A 25,402-nucleotide genomic window follows, 5' to 3' on the forward strand; every position below is an offset into this window, starting at 1 on the left:
TATAAAAATTATATATTATATTTATATCGACATAAAAATTTAAAACATAAATTTTTAATTTTAATAAATTTATATATAATAATTATTAAAATTTTAAATCCTTCACCTTCATTATTATTATTATTATTTTTTATCACGCTCTCATTGTGCTTTAAATTATAAGTCTGATTTTGATTGCCAGGTGAAAATAGATTTAAAAAAAAAAAAAAAAAAAGATACTTAAAAAAATGAGAAAATGGAAAGAGACGGAAAGAGAACAGCAACGCACGCACACACACTGAAACAGATAGTCACACTGACTTTTGACAAAATCCTTCTTTTGAGAGTTGATACCCCTCCCTTTCTCTCTCTTTGCTTTTTTTTTTTTTTTAAAATTTTTTATTTAATTTCTTGTGCCGCCATTGTTCTATGCGTCACTACCACCATCGTCGCCGTCACGTAGGATTCGAAATCCTCTCTTTTCCCTTTTCTTTTATTTCCGCAAATTTCGGAGCTGGATTCTCTCTCTTTCCTCTGGCGAATCTCCATGCGCCGCTGGTTCAGCGGCTTCGTTGATTGAATCCTCTCTCCTCTTCTCTTCTCTCTCGATCTCTCTCACTTTCTCTCGTCGATAGGTTTCGAGAAAAAAGGCCAGGGTTTTTGCGGATATTATTTTTTATTATTAATTAAATTTTCACCCGAGGTCTTTTTTCTTTGTTTATTTTTTTTTGGGAGATTTCGATGGCATTGGGCGATCTGATGATGTCGCGGTTTTCGCAATTGTCGTTGGCAGTATCCAATCATGTCATGGACGGCAGCGGCTGCAGTGGCGACTACCATGAGGATGATTTTGCTCCCGCTGACGCGGCCTCTCAAAGGAGGGATTTCGATACTGCATCCACCAGCGATTATGCCAATGCCGCTACCTCCTCCGCCGCAGCAGCGCCTAGAACGATGGCTTACTTGCTTCAGACTATTGTTTTATGCGAGCTTCGGCATGCTGCCTTTGAAGCATCCACGCCCGCTGGACCCTCTGATAGTGGCCTTGTCTCCAAATGGCGCCCTAAGGACCGAGTAAGTCATTTCCTTTCCTCCTCGTTTTGTTCTTTAGTTATTCCATTGATCTGACTCATTATATCTAATCATAGGCTGAAAAAAATGAGAATTTATTAAGACTGCTGTAGCAAAAGATGGGTATGAAAATTTTGATAGGTTATTAGAAATGATATATGTATCACATCACAATTGCTAAAATCAATCCATATCCATGTCACTTATGGTATGAAAGTAATATGTGAATATGATTTTAGTGCATTGAATGGAAGAGGGGAGAATTCTCGGATGTGCTAGCCTAGCATTATGGAATTCTTAGTGCAATTAAGTTTCACTGAGATCCTTGAATTTGGTGTGGGCAAGGGGGCAATAGCAGCATTCTATTGCTGACTTGGTTCTATGTAAAAGCATTAGAGTCATTAGGAAGTTCGATAGTTTGTACAATAAATAATCTACTTTTTTTTCCATTCCAGTATAACCTTTGCCTTATGATTCACTGAGGAGAATGAAACATATTTCAAATAGTTGGTTGTGCATGAAGTCATCTGATGAAAACACTAGATGCCTTCAAAGGAGAAATTTATTTTGTTCAATCCTTTTGTCTTTTCATCTGTGATAAAGTAACATTTCCCATAACTCCTCTAGCTTTGGGTTTTAAACATGCCATGGTGAAATCTATTCTATTTTTATCTCTTAATGTGAGCTTAGAGTTTAAAAGCAAAATAAGGAGAAAATATTGTGGAAGATTGTTATGTCTTCTTAAAAAGATTTCTAAAGCCTAAGCATGTAGAATAAGGAAGAATACAATAATTAGATAATAGTATGTTTGTTCTTAATAAATATTACAAATCACCCAATAAGAGTTATTTTCCCTTTAATCTGTCATGATATAGAAGGCTTGAACATATTCACTTGACTCTCAACTTTATATGCAGATGAAGACAGGATGTGTAGCTCTAGTTGTATGTTTAAATATTAGCGTTGATCCACCTGATGTAATAAAAATATCTCCTTGTGCAAGAATGGAGTGCTGGATTGGTATGTTTTCTGTGACAATTCTCTCCTCTTGTTTTTGCATGTTTACTGTTTAATGGTTCTTAACGCATTGATGCTCACTATTATTATTTGGTAATCTTTAATAGGGTTTATTTTATTTATCATGCAAAGGAACGAAATGCTAGTGGCTTATTGGGCATGCATGAATTTTATTATTGGCTATTGAGTTTGCCCTTGACTGTTACTTTCTCTACTCCATAATAATTGTCCTTATTTCTGCATTAGAATGTCTAAAGAGAATTAAGAGAATTCTTGTCCAAGAGTACTAATTACAGTCAATCTTCCAACTAAGCTCTTTTCTCTGTAACCTTTTATCAGTTGAGAATAAATGAAGTACCTCCATTTATTTAAGGGTAAATAACTATATGTAGTTTGGATTCATTTGACATATATTTTAAAAATCTTTGAGCCTTTTCAAAGAGGAAGATAAATGGGCTGTCTTACACAGGCTTGGCATTCCAGAGCCCCATACCCACGTCGGTGTGATACAACATGGATTTGGCTGCGGAATTCGCATCCCACATGGCTCTAGTTTTTCAGACTTGGCTCTTTCATTGAAGCAGTAAATAAAAAAACCAATCCAGAAATTGAACAAAAATAGATAACCAGATGGCATCATAAAAGAAAGCGTGAGAGGAAGTATAAGAGGGAAAAAAACAATGTAAGCCTATGTTTCATCATAAGCCCATTTAAAAATTAAAAGAAAAGAAGATGAGCTGAACTTTGGTTTTGGGGCAATATAGGCCCAAATTTTTTTATACTTTTCTCATACAGGGCCCCAATAAACATGAGGTTTTGTTTGATTCAAATTGATTTTTCAAAATTTCTAACCTTACAAGTAGTATTATATTCCCTATAAATTTTTACTAGATCCCTGTACCCGTATCTTATTTTTGACACTTTTTTAGCTGAATCCATAAGTCCAAATATTTAACAAAAGAAGGGATTGACACATGGAGACATACACATGTCAGATAGTCATACCTGAGTCAATGTAACATAGAAATTTGGAGCAGCAGGTGTACCTTTCTTTAAGCATGTATTTACTGTGGTATGGTGTTAGTGGTAGTGGCAACCAAGCAACAGAAAATTGGATAGAAATTTGGAATAAGAACTATTGAGTTTTGGGGGTTAAGAAACTGTTGCTTATAGTGGGGTTGTCGCTCTATGAAAATGGTATGCAATTAGCATGGAATCTCAAGAATGCTTATCTATTTATTATTTCGATATATAGTTTATGTACTAGCAATTATTTATTTGGTTGCCAAGAAGTTTGAATCCTAGTATTGAAATTACACAAAATAAATTTCCATTATATTTTTTCTTCCATCATCCATCTCCTGGTGACCAAATGGTGTAAACTGTAAAAAAATGTGTTTTATTTTTAATTTTTTTCTTTGGGAAAGTTAGTTTGCTCCACTTTTTCTTTCTTTGATTGTTGGCAGATCCTTTTTCTATGGCACCACCAAAGGCACTTGAAACTATTGGGAAAAACTTGAGAGATCAATATGAGCGGTGGCAGCCCAAGGTGTGAACACCTTACCGTACTATGTTTCCTTTGAGGTTACTCTATGAAGTTTATTATCTAATTCTTTTTTTTATGACCAGGCTCTCAGTAAGGTTGAACTTGATCCTACAGTGGATGAAGTGAAGAAACTTTGTAATACTTGTCGCAGATATGCCAAGTCAGAGAGAGTTCTATTTCATTATAATGGACATGGTGTGCCAAAGCCAACTGCAAATGGTGAAATCTGGCTATTCAATAAGGTGTTCGTTTGTTTAACTATTATGCAACAATTCTTGTTGCTTCTCATTTGCACTATTTGCGAAATTGTATTCCTGCTCTGCCTGATCTTTTTTGTGTGCAGAGTTATACACCGTATATTCCTTTGCCTATCAGTGACCTTGATTCATGGTTAAGAACACCTTCTATATATGTTTTTGATTGCTCTGCTGCTGGATTGATTGTTAATGCCTTCATTGAGGTATTTGCTTGTGTTCTGTCCTTAAGTTGTTGGTAGTGTATTTTATGGTTTCCATATATTCAAATTGATATTATTGTCTTCTTTCTCTAGCTTGATTTGATTTTTTAAATGAATTTGGTTGATAGCTTCTTGACTGTGGCACTTCTAACTACCCTGGATCTGCACGAGACTGCATTCTATTGGCTGCATGTGAAGCACATGAGACCCTTCCTCAAAGTGCTGAATTTCCTGCTGATGTATTTACATCATGTCTTACTACACCTATCAAAATGGCATTGAGATGGTAAAACTTCTTGTATTTTAGGTCTTTTTTTTCATTTGCAAAATGTTGGCGTTTTTGATATCCACACTGTAGATAAGTAATGACTCTACATCTTTCAGGCTCATAAAAAGTGTTCATCTCTCCCTTTTTTTGGCACATTACTTTTGTTTTTTTAATGTTTTGAGAAGTAAACTCTAGACCTTCATTTCTTTTTGTTTTCTGTTGGAATTTAGAATTTAATGAGTTAGTACTGTCACTATAGATGGTATTTGTGGGGATTGAAATTGTGTGAGATGCTTTGTGTAAAATGTCATGATGCACTGTCGTTTGGTGGCTATTAGCTGTAAATTGACTGTTGCACATGTCTTTTATCTGTAAGGTTTTCAATAGTTGCTTAATAACTCCTAGCATGATATTGAGGTCAAAGTAGTTTTTCACCTATTTAGAGAAGATGAAAGTACCTATCTGTTTGAGGAGTGATTTTCTCCTTGCAACTTTGATGCCTTGAAACAATTCCCTTTAGTTTGCAGAAGGTGCTCTATTGGTAGTTATCAGGAGATGTGAACATGACCTTGCACCTGGGATATGTTGGAAGATTTATAAGGTGTTTTTGTTATGTTGATCTGTTGTTTAGCAAGTTTTATGTGATATGATTAATTAGGACTAAGTACTACATTGAATACTCAAATTAATATGTCTATTTGCTAGGCTAAAGATATCTCCTTTGTATATACGTTTTGAATTAGCTTTTACTAATGTTCTCTGTTTACTTCTTGCTGTTTCTGGATTGTTATAACAGGGGTATTCACCTTATTGTGCGTTTTTAATTTTGCAGATTTTTTTCTAATTTAATTATATTTGATTATGTTGTGTAAAAATGGGCTTACTAATTTGCTGTTTCTGATGGTTATCGTCGTGCCCAGGTTTTGTACACGTTCATTATTTCACGAGTCTCTTGACTGTTCACTTATAGATAAAATTCCAGGCCGTCAAAATGACCGTAAAACACTTCTAGGGGAGTTGAATTGGATTTTTACTTCAGTGACAGACACAATTGCATGGAATGTTCTTCCTCATGGTACTTCTTTGAGTCTCTTGATCAGTTGTGTGCTTTCTTTTATAGAAGTGGTCCTTGTCTTCTGATTTATTTAATCAAACACTTCTTTTTTGTGATGCAGACCTTTTTCGGAGATTGTTTAGACAGGATTTACTAGTTACCAGTTTGTTTAGAAATTTTTTACTTGCTGAAAGGATCATGCGCTCTGCAAATTGTTCTCCAATTTCTCACCCAATGTTGCCACCAACTCATCAGCACCATATGTGGTACTACAGGGGACATTCACTAACTTTACAACTTGTTTCTTAGTGTTTTTTTTTTTTTTTTTAATTTTCTTCTGTGCACCCCAGGGATGCATGGGACATGGCTGCTGAAATTTGCCTTTCCCAGCTACCATCTTTGGTTGAGGATCCTAATGCAGAGTTCCAGGTGTGTTTTTCTTCAAAGTCCTTTGCTAACATGAATTTGTTGCTCTGAATTTTCCTGATGTGTACTGGAGCTAGACTAGAATTACTAGAGTAGCAGGACAAGAAGGTGCTTATTTTCAGTTCCTTGTCTTCCCTTATCATATCTGAGATTTCTTTTGCTTTGTTTCAGCCAAGTCCATTTTTTACTGAACAGCTGACAGCTTTTGAGGTATGGCTTGACCATGGATCTGAGCACAAAAAGCCACCAGAGCAATTGCCTATCGTTCTTCAGGTGCTGTATGATTTCCTGGTCCTTCTAGCTATTGTTTGGTTGTCCTTCTTATTTTATTGTGGTTTTAAATTTAGTCGGATATATGTTAAACAATTTTATTCTATTGAGTCCTCAGTTATCTAAGTTAATATTTGATGGTAAGGTGGAGAAATTCTCCTTCAGAATTGCCACTGCCCATTGGCATAGTTCCTAATAACTTCATTTTTGGATTGAAATCCCATTACTAGGAATTTGAGCTGTTGTGTCTGTTTAAAGAGTAGTTTATTTTGAAGTATACCCATTGATAGGTCAGTCTGTTATGCAGGACTACTAACATTGACATGTCCAATGAGTTTATAGTTACAATGGCTTAATTATGTAAAAATTTAATATAATGATTGACAGGTCACCATTGATGTTTCAGGTTTTGCTTAGTCCACGCCATCGATTCCGTGCACTGGTTCTTCTTGGAAGATTCCTTGATATGGGACCCTGGGCTGTAGATCTGGTAGTTATTGATGGGTGTACTCTATTCTATGTGCTCTTTTTTGTGTTCCATTATATGCTGTTGTTTACTTCAATAGTGGTTTCCTTTTTTAGGCCCTTTCTGTTGGAATATTTCCTTATGTTCTGAAGCTGTTGCAAACAAGCACACCAGAACTGCGTCAAATCCTCGTGTTCATTTGGACAAAGATTTTGGCACTTGATAAGGTGTGTCCACAGATGCTTCATGGTTTTGTGATGAATATTTGTTTGCTTATGCTGATATAGCTACTTATGCATACTATGCAACTTATATACTTGTGCTAACATTTTGAGTACTATGCGCATGCCTGCCTTTGAGCCTAATGTTTAGGTCATTAAGTGCTCTATTGTATATGGTGGAAGCTTCTATATAGTTGGCCTATGGTATGTGTTTAAAATTGTTGTTGTAGTGGTGAAAATTCTAATGTTTCACTTCTTGCTGTTGCCCAAATAAATATGTGTTGATGGTCCGCTGTGTGTGTTTGTTCACACTTAGGAATTTAATCTGCTTCTCTTATTCTATTTGATGTCTTATTGCAGCAGTATATGTTAGCAGATTTACCTCACCTTATACTGTAGTAATTTTGAAAATTTATAATCTTGGATTGCAGTCATGTCAGGTTGATCTGGTAAAGGATGGTGGTCATGTTTATTTCATTAGGTTTCTTGATAGCATGGAAGCATATCCTGAACAGCGTGCAATGGCTGCATTTGTTCTGGCTGTAATTGTGGATGGGCATAGACGGGGCCAGGGAGTCTGTATTGAAGCAGGGTTAATCCATATGTGCTTGAAGCACCTTCAAGATTCCATGCAAAATGGTGCACAAACTGAACCTTTATTCCTTCAGTGGCTTTGCCTGTGTCTTGGAAAGCTGTGGGAAGATTTTAGTGAGGCTCAGATAATAGGTCTTCAGGAAGATGCGCCAGCAATATGTGCTCCTTTACTTTCTGAGCCTCAGCCTGAGGTATATCTTCTCTCTAATTTTATATGTTTTTTAATAAATGGGTAGTTTCTATTTTGCTTGTTGCAGGTATTTGTAATCATAGGTGTTTTATTTCAGGTTAGGGCTTCTGCAGTTTTTGCATTGGCTACATTGCTTGATGCTGGGTTTGACCCATTTAGAGATGGTGTTGGAGGGGATGAAGAATGTGATGATGATGAAAAGAGTAGAGCTGTGATTATTATTATTAAAAGCCTCTTGAATGTTGTTTCTGATGGAAGCCCTCTTGTCCGGGCAGAAGTTGCTGTAGGTATATGGTGGTTATCTTGTTCATATTTCATATGTTAGGATTGATAATTGCTTAGATTGTTCTCCCCAGTTTTTAACATTATCATGACATAATTGAATGAATATGACAGAAACTTGGCAGTATGAAGCACCTCGAAAAGTTTCTGTAGCTTTTTTGCTAATGCCTGAGGATTACCTGTAATATATTCCAAATTCTGGATCATTGTGGGCCTCCTAAAAATTTTCAATATTCATGTTTTTGTATATAACATTTCTGTGCTATGGTGTAATGCAAAACATTAGAGCAACTTGCAATTGTGGTCACATTATACTCTTTGTTGTACAAGTTGTCTATCAGCATCTGACACTGTGATTAGAACCTAATATTTGCATGTTTTGTGCTAACATGATTCTGTCTTTGAATTGCTTTCTTTCCTGATTCGGGGTTGTGACTTGTGAGTTGGTGTTTTACAGATTTACTGTTTTTCTAAATTAAGTTGGTGGATCAATGTTGATGCCTTGTGTTTTTTCTTGGCAGCTCTAGCACACTTTGCCTTTGGACATAAGCAGCACTTCAAGTCAATTGCGGCTGCATATTGGAAACCTCAGCCTAATTCCCTTTTGAATTCATTGCCTTCACTGGCTAATATAAATGTTACAGGAAATGGAAATATAGTCTCATCCCAAATAGGGCCTTTAATCCGAGTTGGAAATGACAGCTCAGCAGTAGTTCGGGGTGGAAGAGTTTCCACTAGCAGTCCTCTTGCTACCTCTGGAATCATGCATGGGTCTCCATTGTCTGATGATTCATCTCAACATTCTGATTGTGGAATATTAAATGATGGTGTCAGTAATGGGGTTGTTCATCATTCAAGGCCAAAACCTTTGGACAATGCAATGTATTCACAGTGTGTACTGGCTATGTGTACTTTAGCTATGGACCCGTCTCCACGCATAGCAAGTCTTGGCCGACGGGTTCTTTCTGTTGTCGGGATTGAACAAGTAACAAACTCTGTGAAGTCTGCTGGTAGCAGTGCTCGGCCTGGTGAACCAACAACTTCCTCACCCTTTCCTAGTTTTGCTGGATTAGCTCGTTCTTCTTCATGGTTTGAAATGAAGGGAGGTAATGATTTTGTTCTCTGTTAATTTCTCATAATGCTTATCCTGAAAACTGTCACCTTTGCTTTTCCTTGATATCTGCTTGCAATAGTGCTATATTTTATTCTATTTAGACATTAAAGTTACAAGATTTAATTGGGAGATGATGTTCACAGGTCATCTGCCTTTAACGTTTAGAACACCTCCTGTTAGCCCTCCTCGACAAAATTTCTTCACTGGCATGCGTAGAGCTTGCTCTCAAGAGTTCAGGCCACATCTGATGAATTCTCCTGACTCAGGATTAGCTGACCCACTTCTGGGTTCTTGTTCTGGGGGGCGCAGTTTTCTTCCACAATCAACTATCTATAATTTTAGTTGTGGCCACTTCTGCAAGCCACTTCTTACTACATCAGATGATGGTGAAGAACCATCGGCCAGAAGAGAAGAGCGGGAGAGATTTGCAATGGAGCATATTGCTAAATACCAGCACTCCTGTATGCCTTTTAACTTTGTTTTTGGTTTGTTTTGCCAGTTTTCACTTTGAAACTAATAGGTTTCTCGTTTTCTTTGCTAGCTGTTAGCAAACTTAATAATAATAGTCAAATTGCTAGCTGGGATACTAGATTTGAGACAGGTACAAGAACAGCCTTGGTGCAACCTTTCCCTCCTATTGTGATTGCAGCTGATGAGAATGAACGGATTAGGTTTGTGATTTCTGTGTTAATGGATTCCTGTAGCAAGTCAATTCCAGTTTTGAATGTTAAATGATTTGAGATAACACGCCATTAAGAATTGATATGTTCTCATGTTCAGTCTGTGGGAATCTATCTATTAAGTGAAGGTGATAATTTTAGGCCAAATTAGAAATGTGAGCAGGGTAGCGGAAACTTATTGAAAACATTGGTAGTTTGGGATATTCACTTTTTTTTATTAGAAAATATATTTCCTTAAACCTTTTACTAGAAGCTTTAGAGTAACCTATTAGGTTCTGAGTAATGAAGAATGAAAATGCCCTTGAAGTTTTAATTGAGGAATGGGCATGTCACTATTTCATGCCCGATATAATTAACTAGGAACGAGAGTATATGCCATTGTGAGTTTTTCCATGTAAGATACTCTAATTTGCTAGCATTGACCTGTTTTTAAAATTTTAGAGCATGTTGGTTCAAGTACTTGTACAATTCAAGAACAGTTTGTCTTTATCCCATGATCTCAAAAGATTTTCTCTTCCATTTCTGAAGCAAAACCATTGGTCTTAGTTTTTGGAATTTATCCTTGTATTCAGTAGATATGATACTTCACTGATTTTGGAAGAAAATTTGAGATGTATTTTTAGTGTAAAATTCTACATACTCAGTTAATAAAAATTTGTTATTCAATAAAAAAATTAGTATCTATTAATGAGATTTATTTTTGATGTGTTTTTTGTATAATACTATATAATTCAATGAGTTACAACTTGTCATCTCATTGAAATGTTACTTATTGAAATTAACATTTATTTGTAAGGTTTTTAAAATTTTTTAATAAGATGGTGAGCTGTAATCATTGATGGTGCAAAAAGTTATACACCAGAAATGCATCAATTTGAATCTTATTAATATAGATTTTAAAAAAGATTTGGCAAGGTGGCCAATTGTGATTCATATTCACATGGTATGAATAAGATATAAACTCTTAACTTTAAGAAGATTGATATTTTTGGTTTCTTATAAGATCTGTTGCTAACCTATAATTATATAATGAAAAAGTAGAATTCTCTTATTCATGACAGGTGATATATTGTAAATTGCTTTCTGCAAGTGGCTCTTGTTTTGTTACTGAAAAATGAACAATGCTTCTGAAATCAGTTAGCTGAGTTTGGTACTACTTTTTGTTTTCTGTGACACTTTCACCATTTGTTTTTGCAAATTATTTGCTGAAATTTAATTTTTTGGTTTTTCTTTTCAGGGTATGGAATTATGAGGAAAACACCCTCCTCAATGGTTTTGATAATCATGATTTTCCAGAGAAGGGAATTTCTAAACTCTGTCTTTTGAATGAGCTTGATGACAGCTTATTGCTTGTCGCTTCATGTAATATTCTTTTCCACCTTTTTCTTTTAATGTTTCATGGTGGCTTTGTTTTGTTAAATTAATTTAGGGCTTATCTCTTGCAGGTGATGGAAATATCCGGGTTTGGAAAGATTATACACTGAGGGGCAAGCAGAAACTCGTTGCTGCATTTTCTTCAATCCAAGGTCAGAAACCTTGTGTGCGGAGTTCGAGTGCTGTTGTAGACTGGCAGCAGCGATCTGGATATCTTGTATGTACTTATTCTAAGAATGTTATCTCTAAGAAAGTGTTCCTTGCTCATTGTTTGATGCCTAATATAGTATTCTTCATTGCTTTGATATGACAACTAGTATGCTTCTGGAGAGATATCATCCATCATGCTTTGGGATCTGGATAAGGAGCAGCTTGTTAATTCAGTACCGTCAGCCTCGGATTGCACTGTCTCAGCACTGGTGGGTCTTCAATCTCCTTTGCATTTATGCTCATAGTTTACCTCATCAAAGTAGCAATCTTATAGAAGTTACAAGTTTGGAAAAATTACAGCATATCACTATCGGATTGGCAAATAAGAAGCATGCTGTATTGGATAACAAGCTATGCTGGAAAGTTGTTAAGTTTTATTAGTTTGGATGCTTTCCTGAATGTTCAGAAGGAGGTTAGTTATATGTCAGATTACTTGAATCGTACCTTACCTTTGCATTTGATTTAAGTTATTTCTTGGGTTTGATGTGTAAAGGAAGGTAATTGTTTTGTTGTTTTTTTATTTGGTTTGTTTGTTCTTTTTGTTTTTCTGACATACTTTTCATCTAGGAACTGAAACTGCATTCCATTCTTGGTGAAGAATAAAAATGGCATATGATTTTTCTTCCACTTTCATTAAAGATCTAACTCTTCAAGGTTATCTTGTCATGACTTGTAGTATTGACCATTAATAGTTTTTTTTCGTTCTTTGCTTTTCTTTGTTTTCACAGTTTATTTCAGTTGCCTATTTTCCTCATTGATTTCCTTTCCCTATATTTACAGGCTTCTTCTCAAGTTCATGCTGGTCAATTTGCTGCTGGTTTTGTGGATGGTTCTGTAAGACTCTATGACATTCGGACACCGGATATGTAAGCACTCTATAATGAATTCTTTATTTTTTTCAGAAGATAATGAATGATATTCTTCTGGAATGATGGATTTTTCCTGTTTGTGATATCATTTTGAGCTTCGAATGATGTGACCTTCCCCATTGTTGATTTTATTCCTGTGACCTTACCAGTTTAACATAGATTCCCTTCCCATTAACTTTGTCAACTAGTGGAAGTGAAATATTTTACAACTAGTTTATTACTATCATTTCACTCATCCAACAGTCATCACCATACACTTGATATTGCTCTCATAAACTTGGGAAACTTGACTGCTTTTATAGTGCTTAACACCTCCCCTCATTTTTACTTGCCTCCCTCTCTTTTTTCGGAAGAAAATGCTCTCTCATGTTCTCATCTGTATTTTCTGTCTGACCCAAGATTGTTATTTATGTTTTAGGCTGGTTTGTGCAACTAGGCCGCATACTCAGCAAGTGGAAAGAGTTGTGGGTATTGGCTTTCAACCTGGACTTGATCAAGGAAAGGTAAGCAGCCCGCAGGTCTTACGTTTGGTAAAAGGGGTGTTCAAATGTTGTCATCATCTTCTTCCCTGTTGAACATTTCATTGTGGTTTTGATTGAGGAAATACAGATAGTTGATGAACTTTACATGTTTTTCAGATTGTTAGTGCATCCCAGGCTGGCGATATTCAGTTCCTTGATATTAGAAGTCAAAGAGATACTAACCTTACAATCAATGCTCACAGAGGCTCACTTACAGCTTTAGCTGTTCATAGACATGCCCCAATAATTGCTAGTGGCTCAGCGAAACAGTTAATCAAAGTCTTCAGTCTGGAAGCCGAACAACTAGGCATCATTAAATACCAACATACCTTCATGGCCCAGAAGATTGGTTCTGTGAGCTGCCTTGCCTTCCATCCCTACCTAGTGTTGCTTGCTGCTGGTGCTGCTGATGCCTGTGTTTCTATCTATGCTGATGACAACTCTCAGACAAGATGAATGTTCAATTCTTTCCCAATTTCATAAATTTGGGAGGCAGCAAACGGTGGTTGAAACATTGTTAGCACAAATTTCATGGAGTCAGAGATCCAGGTTAATGGGTGCAAAAATTTGAGTTTGGATCATTAAGCGTTCGGTGTTCTGATGCCACATTTACAATTTGGGTGTTCCTGGAAATTCAGGGAGCACAATCCGCTGATTGTAATGCTATATATATAGAGACATATTCATTAGCCTCCGGTGGTGATTGTTTCACACATGTTTGGAAGAAATCCTATCCTGTATATGGGCTTTAACAAATAATTTGTTATATAATAGGTAAATCCATGTAAATAGTTTTCCCATTATTTCATCCTTTTCAGTGTGTTCATTGTTCCAACTCTTTGTTTAATTTGTAAAAGCAGCAAACAGACTTTTGTCATTATCATAATTTAAACTAGCGGAAGAAGATAAGTTGTGGGCAAGCCCGAACTTTCTGCCACTCCCCAAGTCGCTGCCACTTTAATTGTAAAGTCTAGCATCAACCATCCCAACAAATATTCCCCAACTATATCTGGTTCTAACAAATAACAAATTTACAAAATCAGATCAAACTTTGGTTGGGTTCGTAATGAAATCACCTTAATTGACGAATCACCATAATGGTTGTTTTAGTAAGAACAAAAACTATGACATTCTACTTAATTCTGGAGGTGGCAGTGACAGAAGGCTATAAACATCTTAGGCATCACACAAGGAAACAATAATGAATCACATATCAATCTGAGAGACAATTCCATCTTAGATACGGATTTAGACCATATTCGTATGGACATATCGATGCATAAAAGCCACAATGTCTCATTTCCTTCCACCAACCATACTTTGAGTAGTACCCGACAAGCTAGGGGATGTATTGCTCGTCGTCTTAAGCCTTCCATTGGCATTTCCAAGCACATTCAAATCTTCAAACAATCTGTATGATGGAATAAAGGGCTTCTGTCCTGCCACAGGAGCGGGATTCCTAGGTCCCACACTCGCCCAAGAATCCCCATTCATTGGTGCTCCATTGCTGCCTTTTACGGGGAATGAATTAACGTGCTGCAAGGGTCTGCTCCCTATCACAGGATTTGATGTGGTAGAATTCACTTGGGGAGTAGAAAACATGTTATTAGTAGAGGATAGATGATTTTGGCTGTTCAAATAACCTGGAGTTGCAGCCCATGGTGGAGGGGGATACCCAGATGAGTATTGAGGATATTGAGGTTGAAAATGTGGCTGATATTGAGGTTGCAAGAAAGACTGGGCTCGAGTTTGGGATTGTGCTTGGACCTGCGGTTGAGTTAGCTGTTGTGCTTGGTGCAGAGGTTGGGGCTGGGGATGGGATTGCGGCTGCAGATGGACTTGGGATTGTGCCTGTAACTGTAGTGATTGGGACTGTGGCTGGAGTTGAGGTTGGGGTTTAGTTTGGAACTGAGATTGGGCCTGATGCAGTGAATTTGACTGGTTTTGAGTTTGGGATTCTACCTGGAACTGGCTTTGGGATTGGGATTGTGGGTGAATTTGAGGTTGGGACTGTGGTTGTACTTGTACCTTCTGTGGGGAATGATATTGTGGCTGCACTTGAGGCTGAGACTGAGGCTGAGGCTGGGCCCAGGGAACAACATAACTATTATAAGGCAGCTGTCCCTGACTTCCAAGGTATGTTTGGGAAGTGTAAGGATATCCCTGGGTGCTAGGAGGAACAGGAACCTGATGCATATTTTGGTGAGATGCAGGTGGTGTAGAAGGGGTATGGGGAGAGGAAGCAGATGTTGTTGACAAGGTGAGGCTTAGAAGATCAATCAAGTCCTGCTCTTTTGTAGTCCTAACGGGTGCAGGTCGATCTAGCAAAGCTAATGCATTGCTCGGAGTAGAGGTTGAAGCAGTTGGCATATTCGAAGTTGTCAAAGTAATATTGTTGATTGGCACAATAGCTTCACTTGTTCCAGCAGATGTACTCTGAGAAGACGTGGACTGTGCTCTGGAATGCCTGCACTCGCAATAAACGTGAACCAGTCAAGAACTGACCTAAACCTAACACATTTTAAAACTATGATGTTTGATCACAGATGAAAAGAAACAAGGTCAACAAGCTCTTGGCCTTTTATAAAGGATGATAATAGTTATCAAGACTTGAGATGGGTTCTGCCGAAAAGAGTTGACTAGTATGTCTAAACAATAACCTAAAACCAAGTTCTGTGTTTCTTTTTTTTTTTTTTTAATAAAAGGAAAGAACAAATAAATTATCATGGGCTGTGAATTGTGATTAATGCTCAGATTCTCTATGTGGATTTTGCCTAACTACAAGCGATATTCACTAACAAAAAATTACTTATTTCTAGGATTGTGACAGGAAATATACGATGAATTAGAGGTTAGCAAATGAAACCTTCTAGCTAGCTGGGCAAAATCATCTTCCTCTTCTTCCTCTTCATCAATCTGGCTTCTTGTCACAGAAGCAACGGGTGTAGGTGGTCTAAAATTAGGTGCTGGACTTGAATTCTTCACTTCATTTGATTTGTTGGAGTTACTTGCTACAGTTGGCTTGGAGTTTACACCAGTATATTCAATTGGCAGGGGGGAACCTGAAGCTATGGCATCATGTTTTGCTAGTAAGCTTTGCAGGCCATCATTTAGTTCAAGACCTCGAGCTAAAAGTTCCTCATCCCTGCCACATAGCCAAGAAAGAACTTTTGTATTTACACATTGACCGCGTGCAAAAGAAAGAACTTCTGACTTTTATAGAAATCCACACACAAGTCATGTGCAAACAAAGAAACATAAGCATAAAGGTGGATGCCATAGATAAGATGACCATTAAGATGATGATAATTACAAAAAAAAAAAAAAAAAAGCTTTCAGGACACAAGCTTTTATGTTCCATGGTGCATCCCATTGTTAGCCCTAGACCTCCCAAATAGGGTTCCAATAATTGGGCAGAACAATCTGATAGAGGAATTAGTGAACAGAGATAATAGAGAAGGCTATGTACTGAAAATCATTAGCGCCATTTAAAGAAGAGAAATTTGGAGACAACTAACCCAGTGGTTGTAAGCATCTGCATAAGCTTTTTTTGGTTGGAACGGCATCGGTTGACAAGATCAACTATCACTTCATCTTTTACTGCCTGCCAATACAGACAAAAAGTACAGTTAAAGATTTCACTCTCAAATTAAATTAAATAAAGGTTTGATTAAAAATAAAAAAGGTTTTATTATTGTTGTTCATACCGCACGTTCACTGGGGTTTACAGCTTGCAGCATGTCACTTAAGAGGTCCATAACATCCCTCATAGATTCCAAGCTAGACAAACTAAGATAATCAAAGACAATTTCAGCCAAAAGAAAGTAGTGAGACAAAAACATCTATAGATGAACAAACAAACGTTATAAACAAAACTAAAGTGAATTTAGACCTTAAACTTTCAATCTCTGTAGCCATTGTTTCGTCAAGCCTTCTAGAAGAATTGCTTGGCATTCCATAACCAGGATGATTCAGGGTTGGATGCGTAGCAGGGGGTGTAAAGATAGGAGCTGCGTTCGATGAACGCTTGGGAAATTCTACTCCAGAACGCTGCCATTTGTACAGTTATATAATATTAGAATCACTAGAGTAGTCAAATACGATGAGAGTAATTGATCTTAGAAGTGGAAATCCTTGGATATCATGTCCTTGATGCCGGTCCAGTATGAGACATAACTACTTAAGGTGCTATGCTTACCCTTAGCTCATCATATGCCCAGTAGTACTGAGGATATTTACCCCCAGGACCACCAAATGCCTCCTGCCAAGATTCCAACAAAGCCAAGATTTTATCCCTCACAAGCATATCAGCCTGCAGAAATCAGGGAGTCAGGCTCATTAAAACTGACAGATAGATGGAGATTTTAAATAGAAAGAGATGGCAGATGAAGCATTTAGATCAGATAAAGTTCAACAAACAATAATAGTAATAAAAACTGTCATATATCAGCAAAACAATGTGAGAACAAGATAAAAATAAATACAAATGAGATGCTAAATCCATGCACCAAAAGTCAAAACATGCATAAAAAGCATTTCAGCTAAACCAATGACTTGGTCAAGGAAATCACCTCAAAAGCAAAATAACCGGACAACCACTACAATTCAACATTCATAACTAGCTCAATGATTTTCAACACCCATCACTTTTGGAGTCATGTCATCCTTCAGAAAAATTCCTGTCCTCACAGATAACATGAACCAAACTTAAATTTGGGATGCAAATAAGGCAGCTAGCATGTACCCCATTGGTTCACAAACACTAGTATCAGTCCCCAGTTGAAAGTGAATGCTAAGCACCTTCAATGGAGAAATAAGATTTGTCTTCCTTCAAAGGACATATGTTACATCATTAATTTTCCTCCAACATCTTACCACATGCACAAATCTTCATCCAAGAACTACATTCGCAGCACTCTTGCTTTTATTGTAGACTTTTGCTCCATAGCTAACAATGACCCCTTGAAACCTAATGGCTCTAAACTAGTTCTATGCATTCTAAAGACCATTAAATTAAGATAACTATATACGAGCAAGAATCCTTTTCGAAAAGGAAAGAAAGTAAGCAATAATAGTTTTAACCAGAAGAACAAGACCAACAATTCTTGTTATAATCAAATCAGGAAGATCAAAAGTACCCTCTTCTTCACAATTTTGACCATCTCCCCCAATATATTCCTCTCAGCAATCTGAAAATGGACATAGTCACCACAATTCTTCACCATCGTCTCCAAAAGCTACAAATGGTAAATGACACGCTGTTAATCCACAAATACACATGATACATGAAATCCCCAAAAAACAGAAAAGCAATTTTGAAAAATTATTTTCCAATAAAACTTACCGTTAAAGCAAGTAATTGCACTTTAGAACTCTTGTGTTGCAACCTTTTCTTCACAGCCTTTACAACATCCTTTGCTTGCCTGACAAATTCAACATCCACAGATCATATCAGTAAACTAGAAATTTTTATATTTTTATCAATTAAATGTTTTTTTTTCCTCAGAAGGCCTTTCACTTTACAGTAATGGTTGAGAAAATTTCACCACTTTTTCTTCAATTAGCTTCATCTATTTCAACACAAAAACTAGCTTTAAAATATCAAAAAAAGCAGAGAAAATTCAATAAATTCCATCAAAGAAAAAGAAAATCAACATCCATAATTCAACTATATTAGATACATAAACCAAAAGAAAAACAAGAAGATATGGGAAAATTACAAAACAACAAAATTAAATATCAACATAAAAGCATGCACGTGGAAATTAAGAAATTAAACAGAAAAAAAAAATCAAAGTCAACTCCTTTACAAAAATTGACGAAGAAGAAAAAAAGATTGAAACTTTTTACCAATGATTAGAATTAACAGAATCGCAAATATCGATGTTAATAGTCCAATCGGGACCGATTAGAAGATCGCTCGTTGCCTTGTCTACTGCTACTGTCGCAGCTGACGATGAAGCTGATGACATCATCATCATCTTTTCTCTTCTCTTCTCTTCCTTTTCCTTTAAAAATAACAAAATATTTTCTGCTTGTTTCCCGAGAAAATTCCACCAAATGAACAACAACAACAACCTCAAAATTTTCCCTAGAAAATCACACCAACTTTTCCTTACCTTCTGTTTGGATGCCTAGAAAAAAACAAAAAAAAAAAAAAGAAACTGAAAACCCTAGAGAAAAATATAAAAAGCGAAATTCTTTCTTTCTCTCGTTTTCTCGGCTTTCCTTTTAAAGACCTTCCAAGCAAGAAAATTTCATTTCATTTGTAATTTGTAATTTTCTACGGAAAATTCGTTTCTTTTTATTATTAAGCTTTTTTCTCCTCCATTAGTGAGCTTACCGACGCGCTCTATTATATCGTGAAAAGAACGCGCTGCGTTGGTGCAATCTTATCTCGTTAATGGTTTAGCAGATTACGAGGAGCCACTGTTGGAATTAATGTTTGGTGGTGAAGAAAGTGAATTTTCTAGGAAACTTCTTTTTATCAACTTTTGACTATAATTTAAATGTATTTATATAATTAAAATTAAATTAAACGTCATCGTAGAATTTATTTAATTAATTTTTTTATCCAAAGAAGACAAATTCCAGTTAAAATTCACATCCACATGTTTTCTTCAAAAATTTTTAATTATTAAATCACTAGGTAAAAATTATTTAATTAATATTTTCATATGTACGAATAATATTAATTAAAATTATACTATATAAACATTTTTAATTAATAAATAATTACAAAAGATCTTATTTAATTACAATCAATCGGTTCTTATAAATATCCTTTAATCAAATCTTTTTAAAATACAATTTAGGAAGAACATTTTTTAATTTAATTATAAAAAAAATTGTCAAATAGAGCCGATTTTTTTTAATTTATTTATTTTTGTAAAATAAAGTGTGAGATGGGACATGAATTTCCTAAGAAATTAACGGAAAATGCCAATTATTGTAACTATGTAAAGAGCAAGTGACGAGAAAGTTATTGGAAGAACAAAAGAAGCAAATCAATTATGAAATATGCCTTTGGCTTTGAATTTTTATGGGTTGGAAATAGAATTTGGAATTCCATTTCCAAACATCTATGATACTTCATTTATTCAACAATTTGTTCAATTATGCTACCTTTTGTCCAAATTTTAAATTTCGTAATTATGATCTCATTATTTTTGTAAAAAAATTTAATTTTATAAAATTAAAATTAAATTTTCTAATACTTATAATTTTTAATTATTTTTAAGTTACGATATAATTAACATAAAAAATATTAAACTTAATAATCGTTGAGATTTTAAGAATAAAAATTTTAAATTCTAATTAAGTCGTAATCCAAAAAGAAAATGATAGATAAATAAATGAAAAAGGCGTGAGGAGGATGATTTGATTATCTTGTTGAAGGAGGTGGAGGCAACTAACCTTTTTCTTCACATCAAAAATAATAACAAGGACAATACTAGTCAGAAAGATAATAGATTATATGTGAGATTTGGTTAATTTTAATGGAAAAGGATTGCGACATTTAATTTTATAATAGTGGTTGGCGGCGTATATCTTTGACTCAACCAATATTGTTATATGTCAGATGTTACTCCAATAATTAAGCACTAATATGGAGTGGCTGTCATCCAGAGTGAGAAAAAAAATGAAATAAAAAATTATTTAAAATCATAGCACACGATTTATTTTATTTGAATTAAATTTGAATAATAAATATATATATTAAATTTAGATTAAATTTTAAATTGAGAAATGAAAACTTAATTGAATAAAAAAATTATATATTTTTATTAATTTTTATGTATGTTTTAAATTTTTATAAAATAAAAATAATTGATTATATATAAATTTATTTAAATATATTAAAATTTATATTAAAATAATATATAAAAAATAAAAAATAAATTAAATAGATAAAATTTAATTTAAATAAAATCAATTTAAATTCAAATCGAATTTGACAAATTTTATTACTCGTAATCCTACTTAGCCTATGCCCAACTACGTATTTATTCTTGCTGCATTTAGTCTTGGTCTTCGGAGAATAAGAAAGCATAGCCAATTAAAGGTTATTGGAGTTGATCAGTATCCCACTCACTCACCCAAAAGAAGGCATACAGGAAACAAATCCTTTTCGAATAATTAAGTTTTTTTTTTTTTTGTCTTTTCCTTTCCTTTTAATTCATTATTTTATTTTTAATATTTAATATTAATACGATCTGAATTTTGAATACTAAAATTTATTAAAATTATTTTAAAATTTATATTCTTGATAATAAAAATTTTCAATCTATCAATCTTTATTTTTTAATTAATTTTTTATTTTAATGAAAAATCTTACGAACTTAATTAACCTAAATTACAATTCTTACGTTTTGGGTTTTTCCGTTGTTGGTGTGGGAAACTATAAGCAAAAAGCAAGTCAACGGTTATGTGTTCCCATCATTCCTTGTGTGACAGCCATCATGATTTCAGGTCTTCCATGGAAATACAATAATTCTCCATCAAATTGCAAAAGCAAAAATTTTTCTAGGCATTGATGATGGGTGCAATCAAGGTATCCTACCCTCCCAATTTCCCCTCTTTCTCTTTCAATTTGTGGATGTTGACATGTGCTAAGCCTAAACCAAAGGGGTTGCTCGCAACGGATAAAATATACATGAAATTTTTTAAGTGAAATCTATAAATTTTGAAAAAAGACTTAATAATAATTTTAGTAAAAAATTTAAATCAATAAATTAATAAAAATTAATAATACTAAAAAAATTATTTATAATTTAAATTTGATTGATACTTATTAAATGATTAAAAATTTATCAATATTTTTATTAAAAATATTTATATAAAAATATATATATTTATTAATTTTTTTAAATCGATATATTTAATTTATGTAATGAAATATTTAATATATCAATTTTAATTTTTATTTAATCATTTTTAATAAAAAATTTTACGAATTTTACTTAAAAATTGTCTAAAAATTTCTTGTTGGCAACTATCACAGCCTAGGATACTCCTGCTTTCGAAACAGTCTGACCATGCATAAAAGCACAGCAGGCATGCAATCGATCACCCCCAGCAAAATTAAAGGCACCATTGTGAACACATGCGCAACTATATCCACATATTGTTGGCCCATGCTCCAGCAAAAATTACTGCAGATGGTTAATCAAGGTTAATTACATACTACTAATTACTTTTTGACAGCTTTTCAAATTCAATTCGAAGGCATTTTTTATCCACCAAGGTTAAATGTATGCAATTTAACTATAATTGTCAATAGGACAAGTCCAATAAGGTTTGTATTAGATTATTTTGAGATTGTCAACATTTAAATTTGAACTATGATTATTAGAATTAAAAATTAAGTATTCAAACAAATCATGTATCTGTTGATTGTATCACATTATTTTGAGTTAAAAAGAAAATTAAGTTATTTCAAATAATTAATCATTTTGAATTTGTATTAATTATTTAGACTTAGACACTTTAATTTAGTGGGTTCGAATTTAAATTCTTTTGAGTCAAAATTATAAATTTTTAAAATTTAAATTAATTTAAATTTGAATCATTTCAAATTAAAATTTTTGGTTTTTCAACTTTGGATCGATATATGTTAAGGTCAAATAACTTCAGAGTCATTAACATTTTTCTAATTAAATCGTGTTTGATTGTGTCAGATAAATTTTTTCTTGGGCTATCTTTGTTAGCTCTAAATTCAAATAAGAAAATAAAAACTAAAAATGAGCAATTAAAGTAATTTATTGAACATACATAGATATCAAAAGGAGTACAAAGTTCAACATTATTTAATATGTCGAGATAATGATATGTGGATACATATACAGCAAGGTTTCCTCTCAAAGGGAGGAGGATAGTGGTGTTGTATGTTCAGTCCTCGCCACTACGATCAGCATTGATTTCATCAAGAACAACCACCAGAGCAACAATGAATGCGTAATCAACATTAGGGTATGCAGTAACTCCATAAGTGTCTGTGTCAAATACCATGGTTTTCACGTTGTGTTTTCTATGCATCTGCATATGTGTTGCACACACCCATTAATGACTTCAAGCTAAGATTTCCAATCAAACTCTTAATTGTTATATTTTATGATTATTGAACGGTGTAATAATAATATTTTTTGTTATATATATATATATGTATGTATGTATGCATGTATGTAAGTTTCATCAAGAACCATTAGGGTATGCAGAAACTCCATAATTGTCTGACTCAAATACCATGGTTTTTACGCTGTGTTTTCTCTGCATCTGCACATATGTTGCACACAACCATCAATAACTTCAAGCTAGGATTTCCTATCAAACTCTTAATTCTTGTGTTTTATGATTATTAAACAGTGTAATAATATTATTGTTTGTTTTATATATATGTATGTATGTATGTATGTCTCATCAAGAACCATTGGGGTATATAGTAACTCCAAAATTGTCTGTGTCAAATACCATGGTTTTCATGCTGTGTTTTCTCTGCATCTGCATATGTGTTGCACATACCCATTAATGACTTCAAGCTAGGATTTCCAATCAAACTCTTATTGATTCTTATATTTTATGATTATTAAACGGTGTAATACTATTATTTTTTGTTACATGTATATGTGTGTGTGTGTTTCATGTCTATTACGTTATTATTATTGGAAAATCCTGCATAAAAACTTAAATTTTGGTTAAAAAAGATTGAAAGTATGATTTGTTTAGTACTTCGACTAGTTTTTTATGGTCAACGGAAGGATCATGATATATGAAATCCCACCTTCATCTAAAAATTTATGAGAAAGTGAGAGTTATACTAAGTGTCTGTTCGATGCTAGAGTCGTGTTTGGCCTCAAACACGTTGCTAGTGTGGAGAGAATGAATCCCCACTGCACTAAAGTTCATCATCGAATGAGAACTTAATTACATGAACAGTGGAGAAAAAGGGGAAGTTTTTTTTTTTTTTTTTTGGGTATTTAGGAGGTTAAGGTCTAAAGAAAATTGGAGAATGAAAAGTTACAAGGGTGGGATCGATCCCAAACCTTGTTGGAATCCATTTCTTAAAGAGAGTAGGTTAACTATTTGATTAAGACACGCCCACATGATCCAAAATGATATTTGCTCTTCCAAAATGATAAAAAGGGGATGCAATTAAATTAAAGCGTTTACAACTAATTACCTCTGCAATTATGGTGTCTCCAGCATAAATAGTGCAACTGCTCTCATGCCAGCCCCCTTTGATCCTGAAATCAGGCTGTGATTCACTGGTATTGGATGCCAAGAAAACGTCTAATGTTGTCTTGAATTGGAGCATAGAAGATTTCTTCACACTGAATAGCAAATCATTGGAGCTGTTGCTTTCTCCTTTAAAAACTTGCCATCTCCTATGTACTGTCAATATCTGACAAATCACATATAAAAATGATGCCTTAAGTTTCAATCATAATTCATAAATTTTCCTGTATCTACCAATGAAACATTTAATTTCACTTGAAATATACAATTTCCAATCATATAATGATTTAATGATCAATTAAACAAAAGAGCAAAAAAAGAAAAAAACCATAGTTTTAACGGTTAACGTCTTCTGTTTCTGATAAAAAATTGAAAATTTTAGATCGAAATGAGTTCAGACATATAAGAGAAACATATATTCTGTGTCTTTTAGGACATATTTGGTCTAAAAGGGTAACAAAATTTACCTTCTGTTTGAGAGAGACGAGAGGATTTCCAGCGGCGTCAAGTAAAACGCGACGATCACGAAGGCTGAACAGTTTACCTTTAACCTTGAAAATAGGGTTACCATTAACGTCGGTAATATCAAAGTTATTTTCTGCAAGTGTAAATACTTTCTGTTGTATTTTAAGTTCCACGGGGTATGTGGCTAGGAACTGTTCTCCAATCACCACAATGGGGTTAGCCACCGGTGTATAGGCATTGGCCGGTGCTGGCACTGGCAGGTTTCCTCCTATTGCTGCCATTGAATTTATTATCAAAAATTTCAGGGAGAATTTGAAATTTTCTTTTGTTTTTTTGGGTTTTTGATCAGAATTCTTCCATTAATATTTGCAATTATATATGCAAATTGATCAAAAAGCCAAAGGCGTCGGTAAAACTTGGAATGGTAAATGTGTGTGAATTCCAGGAGATTTCTGTTGCAACGTTACGTGTTCGAATTAAATTCTTTCGCCGGTTACTGGTTTGTTTGGAATGAGGCCAAGCCGGCCATGAATTGTTTTGTTGCAACGCTTTCACGTATAACAATGCAAATTTGTTTTTTACCTTTTTTTTTCTCAAATTCAACTATCACAAAAAGGGACAGATAATTAACTTAAAGAAATGGATAATTGACTATTCGCTACAAAACAAACAATTAATTTTCCAATAAAGTTTGTACAAAAAATTTAACTATCTGGCAGAAGATGTATTTAGATTCTGTTTGTAAAATAAAAATCATAACTGAAAAATGATTTTGAATGGTGAAATTTTTGCATATTTGCTGGTTGTTTTAGTTTGGATTGTCCAGTAATTTATATTCTTCTTGATTACTTATATCAAAGATTAGTATTTGATTATGATTGTAATTGATTTGTACTTTTATACATAATTTCATTAAAAAAATTGAATACTCCCATTGTTCCTAATATAGTACTTTCTTTCATATTTGATGAAAAAAATAATCTCAAATAATATTCAAACCGAATATGTCACGTAGCAAAAAAATTAAATTATCTCTCTTATGTAAATCTAATAGGAATCAAACAAATATAGTTAACAAATAAATTACTAAATT

At 34.2% G+C, this 25,402-nt stretch overlaps 3 protein-coding genes across 9 annotated transcripts; 1 reads left to right on the forward strand and 2 right to left on the reverse strand.

The window, feature by feature from the left end:
- Positions 1–189: 189 nt before the first annotated feature.
- LOC111307643 (regulatory-associated protein of TOR 1-like) lies at positions 190–13,495 on the forward strand. Of its 5 annotated transcripts, none has more exons than XR_016331993.1 (24): positions 190–1,053; positions 1,968–2,070; positions 3,534–3,616; positions 3,697–3,855; positions 3,957–4,073; positions 4,199–4,356; positions 5,259–5,413; positions 5,514–5,658; positions 5,743–5,821; positions 5,990–6,091; positions 6,495–6,578; positions 6,671–6,781; positions 7,207–7,560; positions 7,657–7,846; positions 8,363–8,947; positions 9,099–9,416; positions 9,497–9,626; positions 10,873–10,997; positions 11,081–11,226; positions 11,327–11,428; positions 11,520–11,631; positions 12,000–12,085; positions 12,507–12,591; positions 12,727–13,495. XR_016331993.1 is itself a non-coding variant. In XM_022905698.2 (24 exons), the coding sequence occupies exons 2-24, from the start codon at positions 787–789 to the stop codon at positions 13,063–13,065; spliced, it is 4,023 nt and encodes a 1,340-aa protein (XP_022761433.2). In that variant the 5' UTR covers positions 252–438; positions 773–786; the 3' UTR covers positions 13,066–13,495. The 5 variants fall into 5 exon arrangements, 4 of the variants coding, with proteins under 4 accessions (XP_022761432.2, XP_022761433.2, XP_022761436.2 ...); XM_022905698.2 differs by lacking the exon at positions 11,520–11,631 and having other exon boundaries at positions 252–438; positions 773–1,053; XM_022905697.2 differs by lacking the exon at positions 11,520–11,631.
- Positions 13,496–13,648: 153 nt separating this feature from the next.
- LOC111307644 (TOM1-like protein 6) lies at positions 13,649–18,819 on the reverse strand. Of its 3 annotated transcripts, none has more exons than XM_022905705.2 (9): positions 18,460–18,819; positions 17,954–18,032; positions 17,748–17,846; positions 16,808–16,921; positions 16,502–16,659; positions 16,317–16,398; positions 16,128–16,213; positions 15,476–15,754; positions 13,649–15,076 (listed from the first exon to the last, which is right to left on the reverse strand). In XM_022905705.2, exons 1-9 carry the CDS (start codon positions 18,588–18,590, stop codon positions 13,906–13,908), a joined length of 2,199 nt encoding a protein of 732 aa, XP_022761440.2. In that variant the 5' UTR covers positions 18,591–18,819; the 3' UTR covers positions 13,649–13,905. The 3 variants fall into 3 exon arrangements, with proteins under 3 accessions (XP_022761440.2, XP_089607792.1, XP_022761441.2); XM_089751666.1 differs by having other exon boundaries at positions 17,181–17,846; XM_022905706.2 differs by lacking the exon at positions 15,476–15,754.
- A 3,534-nt stretch (positions 18,820–22,353) lies between these two features.
- On the reverse strand, positions 22,354–24,795 carry LOC111307567 (protein LURP-one-related 15-like). The gene is made up of 3 exons (XM_022905585.2): positions 24,312–24,795; positions 23,789–24,010; positions 22,354–22,647 (listed from the first exon to the last, which is right to left on the reverse strand). Exons 1-3 carry the CDS (start codon positions 24,588–24,590, stop codon positions 22,501–22,503), a joined length of 648 nt encoding a protein of 215 aa, XP_022761320.2. The 5' UTR covers positions 24,591–24,795; the 3' UTR covers positions 22,354–22,500.
- Between the last annotated feature and the right edge of the window lie 607 nt (positions 24,796–25,402).

Source organism: Durio zibethinus, chromosome 22, assembly GCF_047325235.1.
Source record: "Durio zibethinus cultivar Kanyao isolate XHJ-2024 chromosome 22, ASM4732523v1, whole genome shotgun sequence".
In the NCBI taxonomy this organism is placed as follows: Eukaryota; Viridiplantae; Streptophyta; class Magnoliopsida; order Malvales; family Malvaceae; genus Durio; species Durio zibethinus.

Coding starts and splice junctions, on each gene's coding strand:
- LOC111307643 (XM_022905697.2), top strand. CDS start 721: ATGGCATTGGGCGATCTGATGATGTCGCGGTTTTCGCAATTGTCGTTG. Junction 6,579..6,670: donor GACCCTGGGCTGTAGATCTG/GTAGTTATTGAT, acceptor TTCCTTTTTTAG/GCCCTTTCTGTTGGAATATT. Junction 12,086..12,506: donor GACATTCGGACACCGGATAT/GTAAGCACTCTA, acceptor TTTATGTTTTAG/GCTGGTTTGTGCAACTAGGC.
- LOC111307644 (XM_022905705.2), bottom strand. CDS start 18,590: ATGATGATGATGTCATCAGCTTCATCGTCAGCTGCGACAGTAGCAGTA. Junction 18,033..18,459: donor TCTGTTAATTCTAATCATTG/GTAAAAAGTTTC, acceptor TGAATTTGTCAG/GCAAGCAAAGGATGTTGTAA. Junction 16,399..16,501: donor ACAGAGATTGAAAGTTTAAG/GTCTAAATTCAC, acceptor TGATTATCTTAG/TTTGTCTAGCTTGGAATCTA.
- LOC111307567 (XM_022905585.2), bottom strand. CDS start 24,590: ATGGCAGCAATAGGAGGAAACCTGCCAGTGCCAGCACCGGCCAATGCC. Junction 24,011..24,311: donor TCGTCTCTCTCAAACAGAAG/GTAAATTTTGTT, acceptor GTGATTTGTCAG/ATATTGACAGTACATAGGAG. Junction 22,648..23,788: donor GAGACACCATAATTGCAGAG/GTAATTAGTTGT, acceptor ACACATATGCAG/ATGCATAGAAAACACAACGT.